At 45.0% G+C, this 24,683-nt stretch overlaps 2 protein-coding genes across 11 annotated transcripts in view; one reads left to right on the top strand and one right to left on the bottom strand.

The window, feature by feature from the left end:
- Positions 1-24,679, bottom strand: LOC127695892 (phosphorylase b kinase gamma catalytic chain, liver/testis isoform). 9 transcript variants are annotated; one of them, XM_052198111.1, is made up of 11 exons: positions 24,158-24,614; positions 22,843-23,013; positions 12,552-12,664; positions 5,208-5,383; positions 4,934-4,988; positions 3,470-3,535; positions 3,233-3,396; positions 1,088-1,178; positions 851-1,004; positions 654-779; positions 1-563 (listed from the first exon to the last, which is right to left on the bottom strand). In XM_052198111.1, the coding sequence occupies exons 2-11, from the start codon at positions 23,008-23,010 to the stop codon at positions 270-272; spliced, it is 1,407 nt and encodes a 468-aa protein (XP_052054071.1). In that variant the 5' UTR covers positions 23,011-23,013; positions 24,158-24,614; the 3' UTR covers positions 1-269. The 9 variants fall into 9 exon arrangements, with proteins under 9 accessions (XP_052054071.1, XP_052054090.1, XP_052054080.1 ...); XM_052198130.1 differs by lacking the exons at positions 22,843-23,013; positions 24,158-24,614 and adding an exon at positions 13,082-13,206; XM_052198120.1 differs by lacking the exons at positions 22,843-23,013; positions 24,158-24,614 and adding an exon at positions 13,051-13,205.
- Septin1 (septin 1) overlaps positions 1-24,683 on the top strand; it is a 502,205-nt gene that overhangs the window by 137,301 nt on the left and 340,221 nt on the right. The window lies entirely within an intron of this gene.

Below are 24,683 nucleotides of genomic sequence, written 5' to 3' on the forward strand. Positions count from 1 at the left end.
CCAGGCGTGTAGCAGGTTTTATTTCAGATGCAGCACAGGCGGCGATGGCAAGGCCAGGCACAACACTGGAAGAGGCTTGCTTCCGTCTCCGCCCTGATCTCCAAGTCCAGAGGAATAGGGGTAGAGGGCTGGATTCTGTGACAAGCAGCATTCTCAGTTGTAGGCTTGGCAAGGCAGGGCTAAGGTCTGAGTCCCAAACAGTTGGAATGATAGAAAAAAAAATCTCCTCCTGGAGAGTCCTACTTTCTGGCTTGCCCAGGGATAAGGCCCTAGCTCCGTACCAGCGTAGCCTCATCCTCTGTGATAGCATTGGAGTCTCCTTCGAGTTCAGTGGCAGCAACGGGGAAAGGCCTAGGAGGCTGGTGCTGGAAGAGGGCTGCCCGGTTCTGCTGCTCACCCTTCTTCACCCAGTGCCCATAGAGCCGGAAGGCACAGTTGTCAATGAGGCGCCGGACTGGCCGCAGTGCATAGGGGTCTCTCAATAGTGCATTCTTAGTTAGTGGCCGTAAACGGTGACTGCTTAAGGCCACTCGTCCAGCAGCCAGTATTGTCCACACTGCCACCTGGAAAAGGGACAGTATTAGCCCCAGTAAAACGTCCAGCACAGGGAAAAGGACGAGGCCCGGGACAGACCCTGCTACTCCCAGGCTTACCCGGAACCGCTGGCGAGGTGTGAGGTTCCAAGGTTGACTGCCTTCACAGCGCTCAAAGAAGGGGTGCTGTAGGGCCTGCTCGGCTGTCAAGCGCGCTTCAGGATTCACCTGCAGTAGCTTGGAGATCTAGAGAGACTTCATAGCATGAGGGTCAGATCTTGGGTCTTCCCTTGCATTGTTTCATGGCCCCTACTTACCAGGTCTTTGACGGTGTTTGAACGATCATCCCACTCGGGTGAACTAAACTGATATTGCCCTTCCATGATCATGCGTAGCATTAGGATTTGGCGCCGGTGCCAGAATGGTGGTGAGCCAGCCAGAAGTGTGAACAGGATCACCCCACAAGCCCAGCTGAGAATGAGAGCATGGTTATTAGACTGGCACAGGTAACAAGCAAGGGTGTGACACAGAAGGAGGGCATCATAGAGACTCACAGGTCGACCTCCTTGCCGTAGCCTGGGTGAGTTTCATCCATGGAGCATTTAAGGATCTCTGGTGCTAGATACCCTGGAGTCCCACACAGCTCTGGGGAGAGAGGGCAGAAGGCTGAGGGACTAACACTAGCATTCCCTGCGGAGCCCCAGACACCAGCCCTCTGTGGAGCTTCTCCGTTCACAACAACACAAGTACACCCTTGTTGCTCCTGTGTTTTCTGCTGAGCCTAAGAGCAAGGGCGTGTCCCTAGCTAACCATTAAATCCCCACCCAAGCTCCTGGTGGCCGTCTTAGGAAAACCCACTTTGGGGATAGCTTCAAGGTCTTACATAGCAGCATCATTTACCTCCCCCACCTTCAAGCCAAGCTGCTCATCCATCAAAACAACTGTCTTACCTCTATATCACATATGTAATAGATGTGAAGAGCAAAATTCTTTTTTTCTAGACAAGATCTCACTATGTAGCCTTGGATGGCTTGGAATTAACTCATTATGTGGACCAGGGTAGCTTCAGACTCAAAAAAATCTGCCTGCCTCTATTTCCTAAATGCCAGGATTAAAGGAGTGTGCCACCATGCCCATTACAAACCTGGAACTGCTTAAGAACATACTGGGGTAGTCCCTGTTTAAACACTTTTTATGATTTGGTCTAGGTATGGTCTACATGATCTTTGCTGGTCTACACAGCTAGTTCCTGTACAGACATGTAGAGACGAAACAAACAAACAAAAAACTCCCTCCACAGTAACCCTTCCGTGATTCCCTCTCAAGGCATCAGGATGCGTCCAGGTGCCCACGGCTCAGGTTCCTCCATCACTTGACACAAATCTGTATTTTTAGTTTCTTTTTGCCACTACAGGTACCTTTTTTTTTTTTTTTTGAATTTCAGAAATTTCAAACTATTTCATATATTTCCAAGAGAATTTAATAAGCCTAAATTGAAAAATACTTTTGGGAACACAAATATTGACTGTCTAGCACATATCAAGAGTTCTATTAGAGGGTCATGAGGTAGATGCATCTTTGCTCATTGTCTTCTAGGAAGCAAGTAAGAAATGAGTGTTAAGTCATGTGAAAATATAAAAACAGAAAGCAGGGGGCCCTCCAGGAGTGGAAGCTTAAAGTGAAACCCAAATCACTCAAGTTAAGGAAGGTGAAGCAGGCAGGGCAAAGGGATTCCAAAGGATGGAGATGTGAAAGCCAGAAGGGAGGTGACACACAGTTAACATGCAACTGTACAGTTCCAAGTTCAAACTCGGGCAAAGTCATGTCTTCATACCTAGTCATAAAACAGAGATACTGATACTATTTTCTGTTGGGAAGAAATACTGTTAAGGGAAATAAGCCAAAGCATAGATATCTGGTGTGACATTTGCCCCATGATAAATGCCCATTATTTGTATATGCATATAGTATAAAGGACAAGATACTTATGAATAGCTCTTGGGACTCCTACACCTGAATATGCTCAAAGTTTCCCATCTGCACTAGAAATGTGTGCATGCATGCATGTGTGTGTGTTACACATGTGTAGGCCCAAGGCTGTGGTTGACCATCTTCCTCAATTACTTTCTCCTTTATGCATTTAGCCCAAAGCTCCACTGATTCAGAAAGTCTTATTAAGCAGCTTTTTCCAAGGATACCCTCTCTTTGCCTCATACATGCTGGTATTTCCATGGTTGCTAGGATCTGAACTCTGGTCCTCAAACTTGCATGGCAAGTTCCATGATCCACTAGGCCATCTTCCCAGTTCCAGACATTTTTCTTGTTACAATGAATCATAGCAGGATCCTCACAGCACTACAGAGAGGTCTTGCTTTATCCACACTTCAAACTGCTGGGGCCCTCTATCCCTGCTTTCTCTTTCCTCCCTAAACAAAGCTCAGCTCTGAAGACCTCTCCTCTGCATCCCTCAGGTTCAACAGTGTTCCCTTCTGGCTTCCCTGGCATGGCCCTCTGCACACATCTCATTCTCTTAGGTGAAGAAGTCCACTGAGCTGAACAAAGCCTTTGCATCCAGAGTACTCCAGTAGCCAGCAGTCACTTTCTTTTCCTTGGTATCAGGAACTCAGTTCTCAACCTGGCCAGCCAGGCAACCTCAAGTTTGGGCCTGCCTCCCTCCCTCTGAAGCGATTTCATCTCACCTCGAAGCTTCTCGCCAGGTTCCAGATGGCAGGAGAACCCAAAGTCTGAAAGGCGTATCTGCATATTGTCATCTAGGAGGATGTTCTCAGGCTTCAGGTCTCGGTGCACAATGTTGTTGGCGTGGAGGAAGCTCACTGCTTCCAGCAGAGACCTCATAATGGACCTGGGGAGACAGCCGGCTCTGTCTCTCCCTGAACATTCCTGTACATCCCGAGGGCATTAGGCTCTACCAGTACCTGGTTTCCTTTTCTGAGAGGGCCACTTTCTCCGTGAGATAGTCAAACAGCTCTCCTTTCCGCATCCTAAGGGATTGGGGGAGGGGAGAAGAGGCAAATGCACCCTACTGGAGGCTGAGAAGGTGGTAAGGCCAGTGAGGAGAGATTCCTCTGTGGCCAGCAGGCAAGCACTCCAGGAGTGAAGGGGTGAACTAGATTTCAGGGGCAGTATGATACAGTGTTGGTGGTTGAAATATCCTTAATGTGCCACAAAGGAACACTTTCAGTAAGAATAGCAACTTCTTGTAAGTCACAGGAGGTCTTAATCTGAGAGCAACCTTAGCTACAAAAGACTTCTTAAAGTCAGTACTGAGAAAAGTTCAAATAAGTTACGAGACGATAGAATAAAAGTATTTTAGAATTTGCTTATCTAATTACCCTTTAAAATTGAGGTTACAGCCTGGTGGTGGTGGTGTAAACCTTTAATTCTATCATTCAGGAGGCAAAGGCAGGTGTATCTCTGTGACCTCAAAGCCAACCTGATCTACAGAATGAGTTCCAGGACAGCCAGGGCTACACAGAGAAACCCTCTGAAAAAAACAAACCAATCCTCTGAAAAAAACCAAACCAAACCAAAAACAAAAGGAAACTGAGGTTCCAGTCAGGTGGTGGTGGCTCGCACCTTTAATCCCAGCACTTGGGAGGCAGAGGCAGTCTGATCTTTAAGTTAAAGACCAGACTGTCCAGGGCTACAATGTGTTAAAATACATACATAAATAATAAAATTGAGATTATAGTTACAATCCTAATCAATACTCAAGACTGTCACTGTCCTGTACATTTGTAAGAGATGGGATCTTTTAAGAGGGAGGGATAAACATTTCCTATTTCCCCTCAGAATTTTGCAGAGAGTAATTTAAGGGCTTGTGAATTTTTTTTCCTGGAATAATTCAGATTATTCCTTCCTTTCTCAGATACAGGATTCTGATACAAAGTCCAGGCTAGCCCTGAATTTGTACCCCTCCTGGCCTTAGTCTCTGGAGTAGTGGGATTACAAGGCATCATGCCTGGCGAAATCATACTCCTGAAATCCATTTGCAACTAGTCTGCACTCTATCATGTAACACAACATCAGATTCAGATACACGAAAGGAAAAGAATCAGTAGGCACAGGGAAGCAGAGCAGGGTGCTAAGCAGGGAGACTCCAAGGGATGTTTGGAGGGAGTCACTCAGGGACCCTGCCGGGCACCCCAACTCTCCTGGCATTTGATTGATCGTTATTACTCTTGAAGTTTCTGCTCCAATAATGGCACCTAAGGAGAAGTCCCGTGCCTTGGACTTTTAGGGAGAAGAACAACAGAGAACCCTGGCAGGAGTGGAGCACGATGTAAACAGTGGTGTGCCCAGGAGCTGTAACCCTGCAACCCCAGGACCACTCGGGAAGGCAAGGACTAGAGTTCTCAGATGAACAGGGTGATACTCACAGGTCAAACACCAGGAACATGAAGCTAGAAGACTCGTAGGAATCGATGAGAGTGACTGGGGAAAGAGGCAGAAAGGCAGAGAGAGATGGGAAGGAGTAGATACACATTGCAGGTGCCTTTCCACCCACAGGCAGCACTAGGCTAGCATACTGGGAAGGAAGGAGTATCACTTGAGCGAGGAAGAAGACCTAGAGGCAGTTCTAGGGTGTGGGTTATGAACAGGGCCAGCAGGGATGGGGCTGTCAGCCAGCAGGAGCAGGGAATGCAGCCTCACTGATATGGGGGTGGCCAGCGACCTGGCGAAGGATGTGCATCTCTCGCCGTGTGGCATCCCGCACCTCCTCCAGCTGCTCAACACTCAGCCGCTCAGCAGACACCTCCATGATCTTCACTGCGAACTCATCCCCAGTAGCTCGATGGACACAGCGGCGCACCACGGAGCTCACTCCTCTAGCAGAATCAAATAATAGCATCAAATCAGGCATCCCACGCTTCCCTTCTCACCCGTTTTTTCTTTTTCTCCCTCTCTTCTTCAGTCCTCCCCCCCCCCCCCCCCCCCGTTTGTCTGTTTCCTTCTTTGACAGGGCCTCATTATGTAGCTCTGGGTGTTCTGGAGCTCACTATGTAGACCAGGCTGGCCTGGAACTCATGGAGATACAACTGCCTCTGTTTCTGAGTGCTGGGATTAAAGACATTCTGGAAGACTGGGTGTTGCCAACTGGCTCTGAACTCAAGATTTCAAGTGTGCACCACCACATCTGGCTTCTACATTACTTCCAGACAGAATAGAGCCTTTGGACCATTATGCTTACCATATCAGACTCATATGAGGCCAAGTACCGTGACTCAAACCCTAGCCTATCAGAGCTTCACAGTGTCTTCAGGCATGTGGGTACCAAAAAAAGCAAAGTACCACACCATGCCCACAGGAACTCAAGTAGGTGATTTGAGTTGGATCCAGGGTCTTCCTTCCCTGCTTAAGCCCTGAACAAGGCTTTTCACAAGGTCCCAGAGTTTGCCCTTTGCAGGAAGTGGTAAGAAACCATCTAAGTCTCCATCCAAATCCCAAATCTCCCTAATAACTCTGAGCATAAGAGAAGCCCAATAAATATATATAGTTGATTCAGGGCCTCACCCATGCCAGGGAAGCATGCTACCATTAAGCTATATTCCTAACCTCTAGTCATTCCTCATCGTTAATAAATTTGATTGGGAAGCTTATAATTTCAGAAAGTACAAAGGCTGACGTCATTGAGAGCAGACTAAATGCTGCTCCACCAATCCTATCTGCTCTCTTCCTCCTCAGGCATCCCATGTACCTTTTACTTTAAGGGTGCTAACTTGAGTAATTAAGCCTTTCTAGTAAGATTCTAGATCATTTCAAGGGGAAATGCAAGACTTAAGACTCAATCTTTTTTTCTGCTGACAGACTCCAGTGCTTTGTTCTCTGTGAGCTTCTTAAATGTCATCCTTGGGCTGAGAGAATGGCTTTGGGGTGGTGTGCCTGCTGAGCACGGGTTAACAAAGACGAAATCTAGGACTGGGCTATATAGCTTAATGGTAGGCTGTTTGATCAGCATGTAAGTCTCTGAGCTTCAACCCAGTCCCCAGCACAGACCTGCCAAAATAAACCCAACAGAGAGAGCCAAGTGTGCTGGCCATGCTGAGAAGGCTCAGAGGATTTTCAGTACCAGGTCAACGTTAGTTGCACAGAGACTCCATCTCAAAAATACTACATATTACTAATAAATAAGCGGGCTTACCCAGGGCTCCATCCTTAGCCCTGAACATTTTCTTTCAGTATCTTCTGCACCTCTGAGACTTCAACCTCTAAGCCCAGATATTTCCCTTGTCAGATCCTGTCTTCATGAACATCTTTCCTTATGGATTGTAAAGACATTTCATGCCAGGCATCATCTATCATGATGACTGCATTTTCTCCCACAACTAACTTGTTTCTGTATTTCTTTTCTTTTTTTCTTTTTTGTTTTTCGAGACAGGGTTTCTGGCTATCCTGGAACTCACTCTGTAGACCAGGCCGGCCTCGAACTCAGAAATCCGCCTGCCTCTGCCTCCCAGCATGCTAGGATTACAGGCATGCACCACCACTGCCTGGCTCTGTATTTCTTTTCTTTCTCTCTCTATTTATTTATTTATTTTGTAGCTGTCATTGGACACACCAGAAGAGGGCAGTAGATTTTATTACAGATGGTTGTGAGCCACCATGTGGTTGCTGGGAATTGAACTCAGGACCTCTGGAACAGCAGTCAGTGCTCTTATCTGAGGAGCCATCTCTGTAGCCCCCTCCCTCTCTGTGTTTCTGATCTGTTAATGCTGTCACTGTTTTATTTATTTATTCATTCATTTATTCATTCATTCATTTATTTATTATATGTAAGTACACTGTAGCTGTCTTCACACACTCCAGAAGAGGGCATCAGATCTCATTACGGATGGTTGTGAGCCACCATGTGGTTGCTAGGCTTTGAACTCAGGACCTTTGGAAGAGCAGTCAGTGCTCTTAACCACTGAGCCATCTCTCCAGCCCAATGCTGTCACTGTTAACACAGGCGAGCCCACCCCTCTCTCTCATTCCCATGTTCCCATTCTCTCTAATCAACTTTGCAGGGAGCCTCAAAATCCACCCCTGGGGCCTCTCCTGGCACATCCGCCCCCACACACAGGATGCCTTGCCTCAGGGCTTGTCTTCCTTATTTGGTAACCGTGAGAGCCACCTTGTTCTCTTCCCAGATGCTAAGGTTCTCACAAGTCATCAACTCACAGTTTCTCAATCAGATTCCTAAACCCAGCTCTTGTTACTCACTGTTTAAAAACTTCCCACCTATTTCTGAGTTGAGGCCAGCCTGGTCTACACAGTGAGTTCCAGGACAGCCAGGGCTACACAGAGAAACCCTGTCTCAAAAAAACCAAAACCAAAACAAACAAACAAACAAACAAACAAACAGCTTCCCACCTTATCAGTGAACAAGAACAATTGTCTTTTCTCCTCTCCCTCCCATTAAGAGCTGGGGATTAATACGAGGGCTTCACGTATGCTAAACAAGTGTTCCACCTACCACCAAGCCATCTGTTTATCCCCCTTTTGGTTTTGGTGACCCTCCTTCCCTCCCTTTCCCCCACTGTATAAGTCTAGCTGGTCTGGAACTTGCTACATAGACCAGGCTGGCCTCAAACTCACCAGAATTCCACCTCCCTCTGCCTCCAAAGACTAGGGTTAAAGGCATAGGCCAGAAATTCAGTCTTACAATTACTGTTGGATACATTCATAATTACCTACCACCCTATTAACTAACCACAAACGTACAATCACAGCAGGCTTCCTCATATTCTTATTCTTACAAACCCTCTGCCCTCATGCTTTCTTTTTCTTTTTAAAAGATTTATTTATCATATGTAAGTACGCTGTAGCTGTCTTCACACACTCCAGAAGAGGGAATCGGATCTCGTTAAGGATGGTTGTGAGCCACCATGTGGTTGCTGGGATCTGAACTCAGGAAGAGCAGTCAGTGCTCTTAACAACTGAGCCATCTCTCCAACCCCAAACTCTGTCCTCTTTCATAATATGCATGTGTGTGTGTATACAAGTATTTAACAGTAATAAGAAAAAGAGTGTCAACTTGACAGAAGCTAGAGATATCACAGAGAAAGGAGTCTCCCTTGGGGAAATGCCTCTATGAGATCCAGCTGTGGGGCATTTTCTCAATTAGTGATCAAGGCGGGGAGGGCCCCTTGTGGGTGGTGCCACCTCTGGGCTGGTGCTCTTGGGTTCTATAAGAGATCAGGCTGAGCAAGTGAGGGGAATCAAGCCAGTAAGCGGCATCTCTCCATGGCTTCTGCATCAGCTCCTGCTTCCTGACCTGCTTGAGTTCCAGTCCTTTGGTGATGAGCAGCACTGTGGAAGTGTAGACTGAACAAACCCTTTCCTCCCCGGCTTGCTTCTTGGTCCTGATGTTTGTACAGAAATAGAAACTCTGACTAAGACAGGGTTCATGAGAAGTGTTTAACGGAGAGTAGTGGGGTGGGCTGGAGGGAGGAAAGGGAGGGGAAAGTGATATAATTTTATTTCAACTAAGAATATATTTTATGGGGGGAAGGGGTTGTGTGAGGGTGGGACTAGGAGGAGAGAAGGGAAGGGGCTGGGATTGAGATGCAAAATGAATACATAAATAAAGTAGGGGAAAAACATTTTTAAAAAGAAAAAGGAAAAATATCATCAAATCCTAATTCCTTCACCAGTCACCTGAGTACACCAAATGACCTCAGTTATAGTTCTGCTATTTAGTCCATGCTTCAGTTAATGTGTGGGCTATTTCCCAAACCTGTGTGTGTGTGTGTGTGTGTGTGTATGTGTGTCAGTTCTCTCCTTCCACCCTTACATGGGTTCCAGGGTTCAAACTGAGGTTACCAGGCTTATACTGTAAGCACATTACCAACCGAGCCCTCTCACCCGCCCTACCAAGTTCTTTCAACACTTTAAACTTTCACCCATGGGCCTAGTGCACTTGAAGAAGACATTTATTAAGAGTCTGCAGCTTGGACATGGTGGCAGAGGCTGAGGCGGGTGTTGGGGGTGGGGATATAGACCTTTAACCCCAGTGCTTAGATGGGTCTCCAAGTTTTGAGGCCAACCTAGTCTAAAGAAAGGGCTTCACAGAGAAACCCTGTCTCTGGGTGAGAAAAAAAGACTGGGCAATTAACTTACATGTAAGAAAGGCAGGATGAGCTGGGCAGTGGTGTACACGCCTTTAATCCCAGCACTCAAGAGGCAGAGGCAGGTGGCTCTCTGTGAGTTCAAGACCAGCCTGGTCTACAGAGCAAGTTCCAGAACAGTAAGAAACCCTGTCTTGAAAAAACAAATTACACCCCCCCCCCAAAAAAAACCCCAAAACCAAAACAAAAGAAAGAAAAAAGAAAAAGAAAGGCAAGATTCTGAGGGACAAGACAATGCAGCTGCAGTACTGACTGGGGAGGGGACAAAAATACACTTCCAGGTGAAACAATAAGGCTGCCGCCCTTTAATCTGGCTGCACAAAAGCTGGATTTCCTGGTTCTCTTGAAGTGGAATCAATGTTTGGTTCTTTCCCATAGTTCATAAGCTTGCTATCGCCTACCTAGTCCCAAACCCTGTAACAGCTCAGGATTTGGATGTGGGTTCTTGCTCTAATGCACTCTGTGGTGGTCTGAATGAGTGAGGGTCCCACAGCTCATGTGTGTGGGTGCTTGCTCCCTAGTTAGTGCAACTGTTTAGGAAGGGCTGAATGCATGGTCTTACTAGAGGACTGTCATTGGGGATAGGCTTTGAGGTTTCAAAAGCCCAGGGCAGGTAAGGTTTTGCTCTCTCTGCCAGCTGTATGTAGTTAAGATGGAAGCTCCCAAGGACTTCTTCAGGGCCATGCCTGTCTGCCACCACACTCCCGCCATGATGGTCGTGAACTCACCCTCTGACACTGTAAGCAAGACCCAATTAAATGTTTTTAAGTTGCCTTGGTCATGGTGTTTTCTCACAGCAATAGAACAGACACTGAGACACAGTCTGTCTCCTGATGACCTATATTGAGTCCTAGAAGCTTTAAATATCTATGTGCAACTGTCACTGTATAACTGTCTTTGAGCCTCAATTTCTCACCAGAATCCTAGCTCTAAGTGCTTTACTGACCTCTCCGTGTGATATCTAAATGTGCCTGGCCAAATCTAATGCCACATGCCTGCCTTTCTCAGGCTCAGAAGTGTTTCACAAAGCAGCTCCTGGCAACCTTCTAAAAGTGCATTTTCCTTAGTAGCTCACAGACTGCATCTCCTCCTTCGTGGGCCTTCTTTTTTTTTTTTTTTGGATTTTTTTTTTTTTTCGAGACAGGGTTTCTCTGTATAGCCGTGGCTGTCCTGGAACTCACTCTGTAGACCAGACTGGCCTCGAACTCAGAAATCTGCCTGCCTCTGCCTCCCAGAGTGCTGGGATTACAGGAGTGCGCCACCACCGCCCGGCTCTTCGTAGGTCTTGTAAGTGGTCAGGAAATGGTGACATGACCCAGGCGCCCCGGCCCTGCCCTGTCCATACCTTTCCCCTCCTCACTGCCCTTTCTATATGCTGATTCCTCCACATTTATGGTTGTTATCCAGCTCTCCAGTTTCAGACTCAAACCCATTTGAAAGCACTCCACGGGGCATCTCAAACTTAGTATTTCCAAAATAAAACCCCTGACTGGTTCACTTCATTCCCCAATCTAATCCTTCCACAAATTTTCATTTCAGTAAATGGCATGCAAGTGCTCAAATAAAAACCTTAAAAGTTACTTTGTTTTCCCCTTCTCTATGATCTGTATCTCATGTCCTTTGAAGTCACTACTTGGACCTGCTTGCATCTCTCCATCTCTGCAATCACCACAAGTCCAAGCGTTGCCATCACCAGCCCTTTCCTATCTCTATATAAAGGCCAGAAAGAGCTTTTTAAATTTCTAAGTGTTTTAAGTACCACCATATGCTTACAAGTGTCCTAACACAATAACCCAGCTCACAGCAAAGGTACAGCAGTGGTGGTGGGCTGGGCTTCTACCCTCAGTTACCCCAGGGCTCCCAAGCACACTTCCCATCATGGCACCACTTAGAAAGCATGCAGCTGCTCTACCTGAAACTTTAAATTCCTCATAATGGCGTAAAGCCCCATTTTACTCACTCCCTTTTTTGTTTTTCCCTACACTTTCTAGGTCTAGCCACTTCCTTGAGCCCTGCTCTAATTGCCGCCTATAAACGAGAAGACCTTCCCCCTGAGCCTGTTCTCACACTTTATGTCTCAGCTCCAGGCTCAGTTCCTTGGGGCTGAGAATGTAGCTCTGTAGTAAAGCACTGATTCCCAGGATGGGGCCCTGAGTTTAATCCCCAGCACCATGAACAACCAAACAACCCTCTCCCCAACCTGCCCACTCCTGCCATTTTCTCAGAAGCCTTCTAAAGTTCCTTCTCTGTGGAGTCCTCCTTGATTCAACCCTATTGCCTACTTACTTTTCCCCCTAGCGCTCGTATTGATCTTTGCCTTCTTTTCATTATGTAAACTCCAAGACAGAACCTTTCTGGGTCCCCGTCACTCCTCACCTGGTGTCCTTTGTGCTTAACACAACATAACCAACACATATGCTTCTGAAACTACACCATAGAGCATCTGTGGTGGCGATCACAGCAGCGATCCCCTCTCCTCCCCAACAGGCTTTCTCTGTGTGATCCGGGCTGTCCTTGAACTTCCTCTGTAAACCAGGCTGGTGTCGAATTCAACAGAGCTCCACCTGCCTCTGCTGGGATCCAAGGCATGCACCACCACCGCGCAGCTCCGAGCATCTTTTATACAGACCCCCTACTTTGCTAACTAGATACCTTTGAAATGCTCACGTGATGGGTGTTTTCTACCCTCCCAGTGTCTGGAGCATAATCATGTTTGTTGACAATACAGATGAATAAATTAGAGGAAAAATTCGGGTTAACTCAGAATACTAGCTTAGTCACTAACTGTTTTCAACTGACCACTTCCTAACCAGCCTTCAGAAGGAAGCCTTATTCCTGGCTAGGAGCTGACTACATTGGACCTATGTATTCTCCAGCTAAGGCTTACCTGCCAATGATGTCTTTAGGGTCGTACTTCTGGTAAAACTCTTTGGCCGCAGCCCAGTCTGGGAGTTCATCCTCCGGCCCCACGTCCAACGTCATTCTGAGGGATGTGGGGGCCTGCGAGGAGGAAACGGAGGGCAGTGAGGGCAAGGAGGCCCACAGGTTCTGAGAGGATGGACATCGTGGCTCCCGGGGGCGCAACACCTGCGGCTGGGGCGCCAGGGTCCTGGGGGGTGGGGGTGGGGTAGGGGAAGGATCAGGACGGGGAGACCACAACGAAGGGTCTAGGGGGAAGGGAGGGAAGCAGGGCAGGGAAGGGGGTAGGGAAGGGAGGGGGGAAAGGTGGCTCGGAAGAAAGGGGAAATGGCACAAGTGCGGGCGGCTGTTACCGCGCAAGCGCACTTGGCGTCCACTGGGAGGGACGCGGGGTCTCGAGCAGGTTGACCCGTGCGGCCAGGGGAAGTGGGGGTGGGGGTAGGGGGTTAGGGAGGGAACAGTCTAACCTGCGCAAAGACCCGCAGCTGCCTGTCTTACGTTTACTCCTTTGCTTTAACCTGTACCACAGCGACCTAAGGTTCCGCCCCCATCATTGCAGCCAATGGCCCCTGCTGCTTAAGGACTAGTGATTAGAAACCCTGCCTATTGGAAAATGGCAGTCCAATAGGAAGATGGGATTCCAGGGCAGACAAGGACGTAGGAGCTAGAAGTCCCCAAAAGGTCTCCACCTTGAGGAGGAGCCTGAAAATAGCCAATCAACATGCAGCATTTGCTTTTTCTCCTGTGGCGCTGGGGCCTGTCAAGAGACACGGAAGTTAAGTTACCGGAAATGAGACATCTCCGCACTATCTCGCCGTGCCCTCGGACAAGGCCCTTTTAGTTTACCTCTGGAATCCTCATCTTAATTTGGCTCTTTATTATAGTAAGAGCCTGTTTCAAAATTCCTTTATTGTGGAAACCTGCGTGTAGACAAGTGTGGTCGTGCACGCCTAATCCCAGCACTAGGAGCGAGGCAGGCAGATGGATCTCTTGAGTTGGAAGCCAGCCTGGTCTACAAAGTGAGTTACAGGATGGGCAGGGCTGTTTATACAGAGAAACCGTGTTTTGAGAAACACAACAAAGCAAAATGTAGCTTGGCCATTTGGTTCCTACTAGAGCATCCAGGATAGTGTCCATCATCCTGGGGTCACAGACTCCTACTGTAGTATACACTTTAACTCGTCTTGCTCTCAGAATCTTCCTGCATTAAGTACACAAGGTTGTAAGGTTCTGCCTAGACTAATTCCAAAGCCAGCTAAATCCTAAAACTAAGGCTCTGGAGTAACAGCAACGAAAGAAGCAAAATCCTCAAGGTTACATCCAGTAAAAGAAATGATAATTTTTGGGATTTTGTTTTTGTTTTTAAGATAGTCTCACTATTATAGCCCTTATTAGCCAGGAATTCGCTGTGTAGTCCAGGCTGGGGTGGAACTCCCAAAGATCAGTCAGCCTGTCTCCTAAGTGCTGGGATTTAAAGTTTAAGACGCCTACATTACAGAATGATTTTCTAACAACTTTTTCTGTAATGAGAACAGGTAATTTAGTGTTTTTGCTCTCCATCACTGTAAAGCACTGCCTTTCCTCATTAGGCTTAACTTTTAACAATTTTCAAAAAATGTTTTTAACTTTCCTAAATAGTGTGGTTGTTATATAGGGGATAATTATTCTGAAATTAGTCAAAATAAAGTATTCATATAATTAGGAACCAAGAGTCTTCCTATGAGAATATGGAATCTGGAACTAGAGGAAGAACCATACAGGTAAAATTTGGGCAATGGTGAAAAATAGATCAAAATATGATTTTATATTTTCCAGGTTTGATTTCTAAAAGGACCCCCAAGACAGAACCTAGTATACAGAATCTAAATGCTGATTTCTATTAGTTGCAAACAAAGGAGCCAAGGATCTTTGGGGAAAATGACCAAGGACAAGAATAATGAGATAGGATCATAATCTGGGTCTCCTGGTGTTCCACTCACCCCATAGACTTTAACTATGTAGGTTTCACTACATGTTCATTACCCTTCACCAGAAAACACATTAAAGATGGTGGCAGGACTTGGGATATAGCTTAGTCAGCTGTTGAATGCTTGCCCAGCATGAACAAGGCCAAGCTGAACTCCAAGCACTGATTAAAAAAAAAAAAGTAAAAACAAAACAAAACAAACAAAAAACAGGCGATGCAGCTGCTTTTGAGTCTTCATGCTCTGGTATAAAACCCCATAAACTTGGTGGTTAGTGACTTTCTTTGGCCTGCTAAATGCCTATCTGGGGTGAATAAGTGCTTGTTCACATCTTTTCAGTAAGGTCAAACAAAGCAACTGGGCATATGAACAGAGACCCACAAACCCAACAGTAAGCTGGGAGATGTGGTCCCATGCCCCCACTCTGGGAACCAGACAGGCTTCTGAAATGGGTCTCAGTACAGCATCTGCTGGGGTGGGGGCTGTTCTGATGCTTACTGTACCCCAGTGTGACCAGCCGTCCGTCATCTCATTTGTTACAGGTAGCATGTCTCTCCTTGCTGAATGGGGTCCGCTACAAGCATGGGACACTCCAAAATGGCTGATGGGCTACAAAATGTTACCTCCTCAATCATCGTGTGTTTGATGGGATGGTAAGCAGGCTGTGCTGGCAGTTCTGTGGCCTTTTCTGTGGGTAATAAGACACAGCCAAGGCTTAGAACTTGTTTGTGCAAGGAGGTATTACAAGGAGGCAAAGAGAAGCAACTATTTCCTTCCATACTAGCTTCTGACTTGACAGGAAATGTGAGAACTGGAGGATGATGTATGTATTGGCTTGCTATTTCTCAGAGCTAGCAAAATGGAAAAGAAAGAGTACAAACTAGTTCCTTATATTCTCCTTGAGTTCCAAAAACCTGGGATTCACAGGAGAACTTTGAAAACAAAGGAGAAGCCGGGCGTGGTGACGCACACCTGTAATCCCAGCACTTGGGAGGCAGAGGCAGGCGGATTTATGAGTTCGAGGCCAGCCTGGTCTATAGAGTGAGTTCCAGGCCAGCCAGGGCTACACAGAGAAACACTGTCTCAAAAAACCAAAAACCAAAAAAAAAAAAAAAAAAAAAAAAAAAAAAGGCAGAAGAGATTCCCTGACCTTTAATACTTTAATATAGAAAATGGGGAAAACTCATTAATTCAGCATACAAATGGGTGCACTTAGTAACAAGTCCAGTACAGACAACTCTAACTAGGGAAAACTACATCTGACCTGCTTGAATGAGAAATTACTTTTAAAATTACACGTTATATGTATGTGTGTACATATACGCACATCACAGTGTGTGTGTGGTTAGCAGACATGTTGCGGGAGCTGGCTCCTTCCACAATGTAGGTCTCAAGGATCAAAGTTAGGCTATCAGGCTTGGTGATAGAAATTTTTACTCTGAGCTATTTTGTTTGCCCTGAAAATATTTTTAAGTAAGAAATAAGTTTCTCCTAATAGCCTGTTGAATAAAGCTGTGGGGCACGCATGGGGATGGATGAAATGTGTGTATAAGAAACTAAATAATGAATATAGAAAATAAAAATATTTAAAAAAGAAACTAAATAATATAAATTTGCATAATCTCAGGCAATAGAAGGGAAAAGAATCCCTGGTGGATTAGTTCATATGAAATACCAGCTGGCTCTCTAAAGCTCTCTAAAGACAAGATCCTGGAGGACAACAGGAAAATGAGAGGAATTACTAGGACAATCATGCTTAGTGCCAAGTGTATTGGGTGTTAAAGGACTATCACAGGATCATGAGAGAAAAACAAGTTTATTCAGCAACGACCTCAGGGCTGGTCACTAATTTTTGCAGAGCCTCATGGTGAGGCATGTAAATCGAACTTATAAGGTGTAAGACAATCATGGTGAGGCATGTAAATCGAGCTTATATGGTGCAATTAAAGGGGAGGACAAAAAAGCAGAGGGGTCTGACCACTTAATGACCATGACGCCTGAGTTTGGTGGCATGTTTGTCAGTACACAGCAAGTGGAAGGTCAAGGCCATCCTTAATGAGTAGCTAGTTCAAGGCCAGCCTGAATATATGAACCCATTGTAAAAAATAAATATAGCTCAGTGGGCTTGCCACCAGCACTGATGGTGTGTGCCAACTCCTAGGTCCCATATGGTATAAGAAAACCAAGTCCTGAACACTGCCCTCTTATCTCTGTGTGCATGTCGTACTGGAACCCTCCCCCCATATAACACACAAAATCAATAAAAATGGGGATTAGAGAGATGAGTCAGTGGTTAAGATACTGGCTCTCTTGTAGATGACTTAGGTGTGGTTCCCAGCACCCACATAACTTCAGTTCCAGGTGATTTAACACCCTCTTTGACCTCCCTGGACATTAATCATGTGGCACACATATATACATACAGGCAACATTTAATAATTAATTGAAATTTTAAAATCCATCTGTAATAAAAAAAATAGAAAAAAAAAAACTGACACAAATGTGGCATTTTAATCAAGACAGAATTCCTATGTAAAATTAAAAAGCCAAAGGCCTGAGAAAATTTGCCAAAGTTTTTCCTAGTGGCAGGCAATTATCCTCCCCAGAGCACACTACTCCATATGAAAAAGTAAAGAGAATGGAGTTTATTTCAGTTAGGTATCGTCAATGGAGAGATGCTGGACACAAGTTCAGAGCCTGTCAGAAACTGGAAGCTGGCTCCAGAAGCAAGTGTAGCAGGCTACATATGCATCTGTTAACCTTTCACTTAGCTTTGGCCTAGTCTAAAGTAATGCTTAGCCCTACTTGAGACCATTCAGGCCACAAGGGTGATGTGCTAGCCCAAAGTCAATGCCCTAGGAGGAGCCCAGATAACTCATGGGAAATGGTAGTGTTGGAAAGGTACTGTCCTCTGTCTGTGCTCTGTACCTAACATTACTCTCCTGATGAACTAATTCAAATGTTGTACTGGGTCTTGCCAATGGTGTTTTTAGAGTTCTTTCTGATGGAAAGGACTTCAGGGAGCCTGTCAATCCTCTGTGATAAAGTTTCATTATATGTTAGCCCTTGACTTGGAAAACTGGAAAAACAGTAAAAACTACAATGAAATAATTTCCACAGGGGCACCCAGTGTGGCTGGGAAAAAAACTCTCTGAAGTTATAAAGTTCATTAGATGAAAATCCTGGTGCCAGAATAGAGTATATTCTCAGAGATGTTGCCAGAAAAGCCTCTGGGGGCCCTGGAAAACATAGATGCCATTGTTAGTGCTATTGTATTCCAAAACTCTTTGATAAGTCAATAAATACTACATTGGTTGTAAAATATGGAGAAATCAATTGGACTGAGCTGTGAGTCCAACCGTTGCTATTAGCTTTTAAAAAAAAAATCAGAAGTTTTGTGGACTGCTGGACAATAATTTTTGCTTATATCCATAGGTTATTGCTATTGTCAGCCTTGGTTACAAAAGGAAACTTTCTTTTTCTTTTTTTCTTTTTTGAGACAGGGTTTCTCTGTGTAGCCCTGGCTGTCCTGGAACTCACTCAGTAGACCAGGCTGTCCTTGAACTCAGAAACCTGCCTGCCTCTGCCTCCCAAGTGTGCCACCACTGCCCAGCTCAATTTTGTTTTTTACTTTAAGTTATGTGTCTGCACATGTCTGTGTACATAAGTGCAGCTGCCTGTGGAGGCCAGAGAGCATCATATTCCCTAGAGCTGTTTCTAAGCTGGAAAACATGATTGCAGGGAACTGAACTCAGAACCTCTGTAAGGGTGATACAAGCACTTAACTGCAAAGACAGCTGTTTATCACAGGGAACTTTTTCCAGCAGGTAGCAGACATATAGAGCCAGGCAAACTTCTACAAATAAGTGACCACAGTGGTGGCATGGTGGCAGTTCTAAACCATAAATGGAAGAAATGACCGGACAATGCTATCATTCCATCCCACCCACCTAAAACAAAACCTCAGGGAATATCCTCCAAGAGTTTCATGAAAAAGAGGTATCAAAAGAACTAAATAGGTAGAGTGCTGTGCAGCTCTTCTCTCCCAGCTCAAAGATTTCCCCCTCAAGAGCACAAGAATGAGGAAGCTCATAAGAGTTGGAAGACTCAGGAAGTCCTTTACTTTGGCTATACAATTAGTAAGCAATTGCCAAGGAGAAAAACCCCTTGTCAAGGAGTTCCAAGGATACAGCTTTCACGAGTTATTACTGTCCATGGTTACGTGGACTTTTTAGTGATGTAGTCACCTAATCACAATACACCTACTGGTTCATTATATTAGACTTGGTCTACTGCTGGTGTCCTATATGAGGTGAACATATTCTTGACTCCCCAAAGAGAATAATACATTTTGGAACACTGAAGATAGCCATCATGTACCACCCCTCCTCTACCACCAGTGTGCTTGTCTCTAATTTGCATAGCTCTACTCTCTCCTGAATTACGGTAGTCACATACACACACACACACACACACACACAGACACACACACACACACACACAGACACACACAAAATCTATTTGTGAGGTACACAAGCTTCAAAAGACATGTACAAGAGCCAGGCATGGTGTTGCGTAGGAAGCAGAGAGGTTGAGACCAGCCTGGTCTGAAAACTTAACATAGCAACAAAATTACAGCTATAGATAATACTATACAATGTTAACAGGAAAGACAAAAAGATAACAGGACTCCATCTCTATAGACAATTTAATTTTTATTTATGTGTGTGTTCACAATAGCCAGAGTGCTGAATTCCCTAGAAGTGGAGTTTTGAGCTGCTAGATATGGGTGTTGGGAACCAAACTTGGTTCTTTGCAAGAGCAGCAAGTGCTCTTAACTCGAGTCATTTCTCCAGCCCCTTTGAGAAAGATGTTCTTGTATTCCATTAAGGTTTGCTGGTCTCAGCAGTTAAGAGCACTTGCTACTCTGCTAGAGGTCTTGAGTTCAAATTCCCAACACCCACATGGTGTCTCATGACATGTTCATATATAAAGGGATCTGATGCTCTCTTCTGGCATGCAGGTATACATGCAGCAGAGCACTCATATACAGAAAATAAATAATTTGTGTATGAATGTTTTGCCTGCCTGTATGTATGTGTAGTACATGCATGCTTGATACCTGTAGAGATCAGAAGGCACTGGAAACCCCTGGAACTACCATTATGGCAGTGTGAATCATCATGTAGGTAAGGGGAAACTCAGGTCTTCTGAAAGAGTTAGTGCTTTTAACTGTGGAATGTCTCTCCAGTCCTCATGTATCCCACTCTTAACATTTATTTATTCCTTAGTTGGTTGACTACATTTCTATAAAGCAGATACAAGCAAAATTAAGTTATGCTGTGAGAAGTCAGAATAGTAGTTATTTGTGATAAATGATTAGAATAAATTAAAGTTTTACAGTGCTGACAGCAATCAATTTGAGTAGTAACTTTCAGATATTGGCTAGGTGTTAATTTAAACTTTATATTTGCTTGGAAACCTGCTTATGGAGCATATTTTAAAACTTAAAAAAACTGTTTAACCAGAGTGTGGTAGTGCATATCTGTAATTCTAGCCCTCAGCAACAGAAGCAGGAGGATCAAGACTGAGGCTAGTAAGGGCAATATGGTGAGGCTTTGTCATTTCAGAAAACAAAACAGCAACAAACTTAAAAACAAAAACAAAAACAAAAGCATGGTGGCATACACCAGTAATCTCAGTACTTACACAGCAACTCTGAGGGAAATCCTGACTCAATAAAACAAAACCAGGCTCATATCACATCCCTAAAAATTTAAAATACTACCAGGAGTCTCAAGATAAAGAATATAAAATATATTTAATCATATAACTTTCAATATGTGGTAGTCCCTATAAACCAATCTTTTTACCTCTCTGGAACCAAACTCAATTCAATCATATCTTTTGTATTTTCTAGTGATAGGGCCTAGGACACACATTTACCCCAACTATAAAGAAAAATGGCACCAACTATTGTGAGGCCTCAGAAGAAACAAACAGTGCCTAGCAATGAGTGGTGTCCTACCTACTACAACTATTCTTTTTGTCTGTCTGTAGGTTCATGTCTGATAAGAAGCTTGGTTTCTTCCAAAGAAAATTTCCAGAAAAAATTTATAAAAACCAAAAAACCAAAACATTTTCTTCTCTTGGAGCAATGAGAATTAAGAGACCAGATGCAGGAAGTCATCATTTAGATGTCTAGTCTTGCCTTCACCAAAGGCCAGCAGGAAAAGCAGGAAAATGAACAATTAGACAGTATTTCACCACCAAAAAAGATTTTTATTACAAAACAAATTCTAATAAAATCAAGCCTGGTTTTCATCCCTTTCTCTGAATGGAGGCTCCTAGGATGGAGACAAGGGCAAGGGAGACAAAGCAGAGGATAATGAAAGAACATAGCAGGCTGACCTCCCCTTGAAGTCTCGGGTGCTTTGAATAGCCTAGTTGAGCTCTTCCAACGGCTCCGAGAAAGGCAACATTCTTCCAGACAGGAAGAGCCACGAACCACTCCTGTCATCAGAACTGAGCATTGCAGAACTGTTGGATTGGATCCAGGTCTTGACTGACTCTCAGCAAAGGCCACCCAGGGTTATTCTGCCTGAGCAATGGTGTAGGAGAGCAGCCACAGCAGCAGGGGGCCCAGAAAAAGGACAGCAAACCAGACAGCAAAACTGGCCAGAATGAGTCTCCGGGCCCGGGCCCCCAAGTATATGGCCTCCTCCGACTGGCCTGCCTTATGCCGCTCTTCTGCCTGTTGGGGGCAGGTTCTTGGTTAGATTCTCCCCCTGCTTCTGTCCCAAAGTACCCACTGACCCACTCCACTTCTTGATCTATCATAGCTCATAACCACACACATAAACAGTTTACAACCTTTTCTGGTCTTTCCTGGCTCATCTGCAATACAAAGTATTCATCTTAGTTTTGCCTTACTTTTCAACTGGCCACAGTTAGCTCACAAGACTGTATTTTTAATGACTTTGTTTTGTAGTTTGGGATGGAACCCAAAGGCCTGTGCATACTAGCAAGTATTCTGATGAATTACATTTCTGGACTGGAATATACTTTGTAATCCTTCTATTCCCATACTTTTCTATTTGTCCCACATTCGTTCTCTCTCTTATGGTCCAAAAGGCAACACCATTTTCATCATGAAGGATTGCTTTTATGATTTTGACCCAGTGAAATTCTTATGATGACAGAAATTCTTATTTCTGACTGTCAAGATATATCCACGAAGTGAGAAAATTCTAGACCTATGTTTAAATTAGTTTGAACAGCCTTTCACTAGGTATATGTGTATGCTGGACTTGGTGATAATCCACTTTTCCTGGGCAGGACTCTGGCCTCAATTCCTAGTAATGCCAACCCCACCCCAACCACAAAAGGGGGGAGGGGCGTGCAAATTGTTCTCTAACAACTATGCACTGCGCCTTCAACATGATGGATACTGTTCTCATCACTAGTTAACTGTCTGTCTGTCTGTAGTCTTGCCCCTTATGATTCAGCCTCAATGGAGGTTTTGAGAGTAGATCTTTCTGAAACACAAATCTGGTCATGTCATTCCTCTGAACAGAAAATTTAAATTGCTTTCTACTATTCATGATAAAGTTAAAATTCCCAAGTACAGAATTGGAGGCCTTCAAGATTCTTTTATGCCAATTCTCCATATTCCTCATTTAACCTCTGTACACATTGCTGCCTTTATTTGGATTGTCCTTCCATCCTCATACACTCACCCTTTTTCTTTCTCTTTCTTTCTCTCTCTCTTTCCTTCTTTCCTTCCTTCCTTTTTTTGTTCTTTGGATTTGGTTGAGACAGGGTTTCTCTGTGCAGCCCTGGCTTTCCTGGAACTCACTCTGTAGACCAGGCTGGCCTCCAACTCAGAAATCCACCTGCCTCTGCCTCCCAGAGTGCTGGGATTACAGGCGTGCGCCACCACTGCCCGGCCTTAAAATTATATTCTTACTGCCATCTTTTTGATGTGTTGGCAGCCACTTACTCTAACAGAAACACTCTACCCCTCCTCCTGCAGAGATGCTCTTTCCTCGTTCCTTTGTTCCTAGGTACCCTATGCTTCTCCCATACTATAGTACTGAGGAGCTGAATTCTATTAATTATCCATTTTTACAATTACCGCTTTCATAAGACATGGATCCTTTGAAAGTATTCTTACTCTGGCATTAGGCCCAGAACTAAGCACCAAAAGATATTTAGTAACCGTTTAACTGTAGACAGATCAGATACATAGTCATTTTATTATATCACCCAGTCCCATAGGAATTTATTCCTCACCTTGATGGCAAACACAAGAGCCATGATCCCCAGGCAAGAACAGCCACAGATAATGCTAGTAGCTGCCAAGTATTGGAGGCGGAGCCAGCAGCAGTGGATAGGGGATGGAGAATGAGCAGCTTCCATGTTGCTCACCAAGCTCTCCGCTGCCTTCTCCTCGTCCTCCATCACCTGTGGGCGATATAGTCAAGGCACTTTTAAGCCCAACAAATGAGCTCTTGCTTGGGCATGGTGACTCCACCCTTCTCGAGGCATGCTGTCTAGTGTCCTAACCCTATCCTCAGGAATGCTGTCTTACTGGGAAATTCCTCCAGTGACTCAGGTGAAAAGACTACGTAGTTGGAAGCCTTTCCATCAGCTTAAGATTCTGAATCTTTTGAAGGGCAAGCATGTATAAATGTCCAACAAGTACAGAGAAGGACACTGACCTGGATACCAGAAACAGGAGAGAGAGAGAGTCTTAAAACTTTATGACTAGGTAGGTAGCTTTTTTTGGTTTTGTTTTGACACAGGGTTTCATTATGTAGCGCCTCCCAGGCTGGCCTGGAACTCAGTATCCAGACAAGGCGCCTTCAAATTCAGAGACTGCCTCACTCTGGCTTTGCTTGCTTTACTTATTTAATAATTTCTCTATGTAGCCCTGGCTGGCCTCTGCTTCCTGAGTGCTGGGACTAAAGGCGTGCAACACCATCCCTGGGCACGAATAGTCCTGAGGCTAAAGGAAAGGCAAGATCATATGGCTAAGCTCTTTTTGATGTTTATAAAAACAAAACAAAAACTTAAAAATAACTATAAAAAATTCCCGCCTAACCCAGGGGTCACAGTGGCAGACATCAATAATACCAATTCGGGAGAGAAGCAGAAAGATCAAGAAGTTCAAGGCCAGCACTGCTAGCTCAGAGTCTGAGGGTAAATGAGATCCTGTCTCAAAGCAAAACCCCTGAATATGACAATATGACACCTTCTTTGCTTTGCTTTCTTTTCACCTCTCTACACTTGATCCCAAACCACACAACCCAATCAGATTTAGCAGAGCCCAAATGACTTCGCCCACAGAAACCTGCACAATGCCTTCTTTACTCAGGCCCTGTATGCACATCAAAATACCTTTCTACCCTCATGTCCAATCATCTTACAGCCTGGACTACCTGTGGTTCCCCACACGTAACAAAAATGCAGAATGAGAGAGCCAAAAGATGTGGCAAGGCTGCAGTAGCAGCTGAGGTAAGAAATGAATTGTCAGTAAATGAGAAGAGCCTAAGAAAGGGCCCAGGAGTTAAGGTCAGAAACTACAAACATAAGCATAGATTCTTACCTGGCCATAGGCTTTGAGGAACTGTGAGTTTCGGCTCTTGCCTCAGGTTTGATTTGGCTTGGGTGGAGATGAAGCTGACTCATGGCTCCAAGCCAAGCCAAGGTAGAGCTGTGGGGCCAGCCACCATGTGAAGAGCCCAGGGAGCTGGGAAGGGGCATGGCCAACTCAAACCAGTTTGGCTAGATGGAGAGCAGAGGAGGGCTAAGGCCTGAGCGAATGGAGGCTGCCTGCTCTGAAGATAGGAAGTAAGGAAGCACCTGGAGGACACTGAAAGGGAGCTCCTGGGTGTTGGAGAGCTAAGGGAAAGTTTAAGAGTCAGAGAAAAGAGTGTATCTGAGTGGACTAGAAGACTCTACATAGCCTACCACATCAGATTTGACAATCTTCCCTTTCTTTTTGACTGGGAGAAGGATTAAGTTCTGCTTCAAGGGTATAGAATCTTGGATAGAAATCAGGCACGGAGTCATTCCAAGAGGGAGGTGAAAAATGATGTCCAAGTTCCCACCCAACCCTCCACCAGACCAGA

The sequence above is a fragment of the Apodemus sylvaticus genome, chromosome 1 (assembly GCF_947179515.1).
Source record: "Apodemus sylvaticus chromosome 1, mApoSyl1.1, whole genome shotgun sequence".
Classification (NCBI taxonomy): Eukaryota; Metazoa; Chordata; class Mammalia; order Rodentia; family Muridae; genus Apodemus; species Apodemus sylvaticus.

Excerpts from the sequence above, each read along its gene's own strand:
- LOC127695892 (XM_052198111.1), bottom strand. The coding sequence starts at position 23,010 with ATGGAGGACGAGGAGAAGGCAGCGGAGAGCTTGGTGAGCAACATGGAA. Across the intron at positions 1,179-3,232 it reads ACCTGGCGAGAAGCTTCGAG|AGCTGTGTGGGACTCCAGGG; the intron begins GTGAGATGAAAT and ends CTCTCTCCCCAG. Across the intron at positions 564-653 it reads CACCTCGCCAGCGGTTCCGG|GTGGCAGTGTGGACAATACT; the intron begins GTAAGCCTGGGA and ends TCCCTTTTCCAG.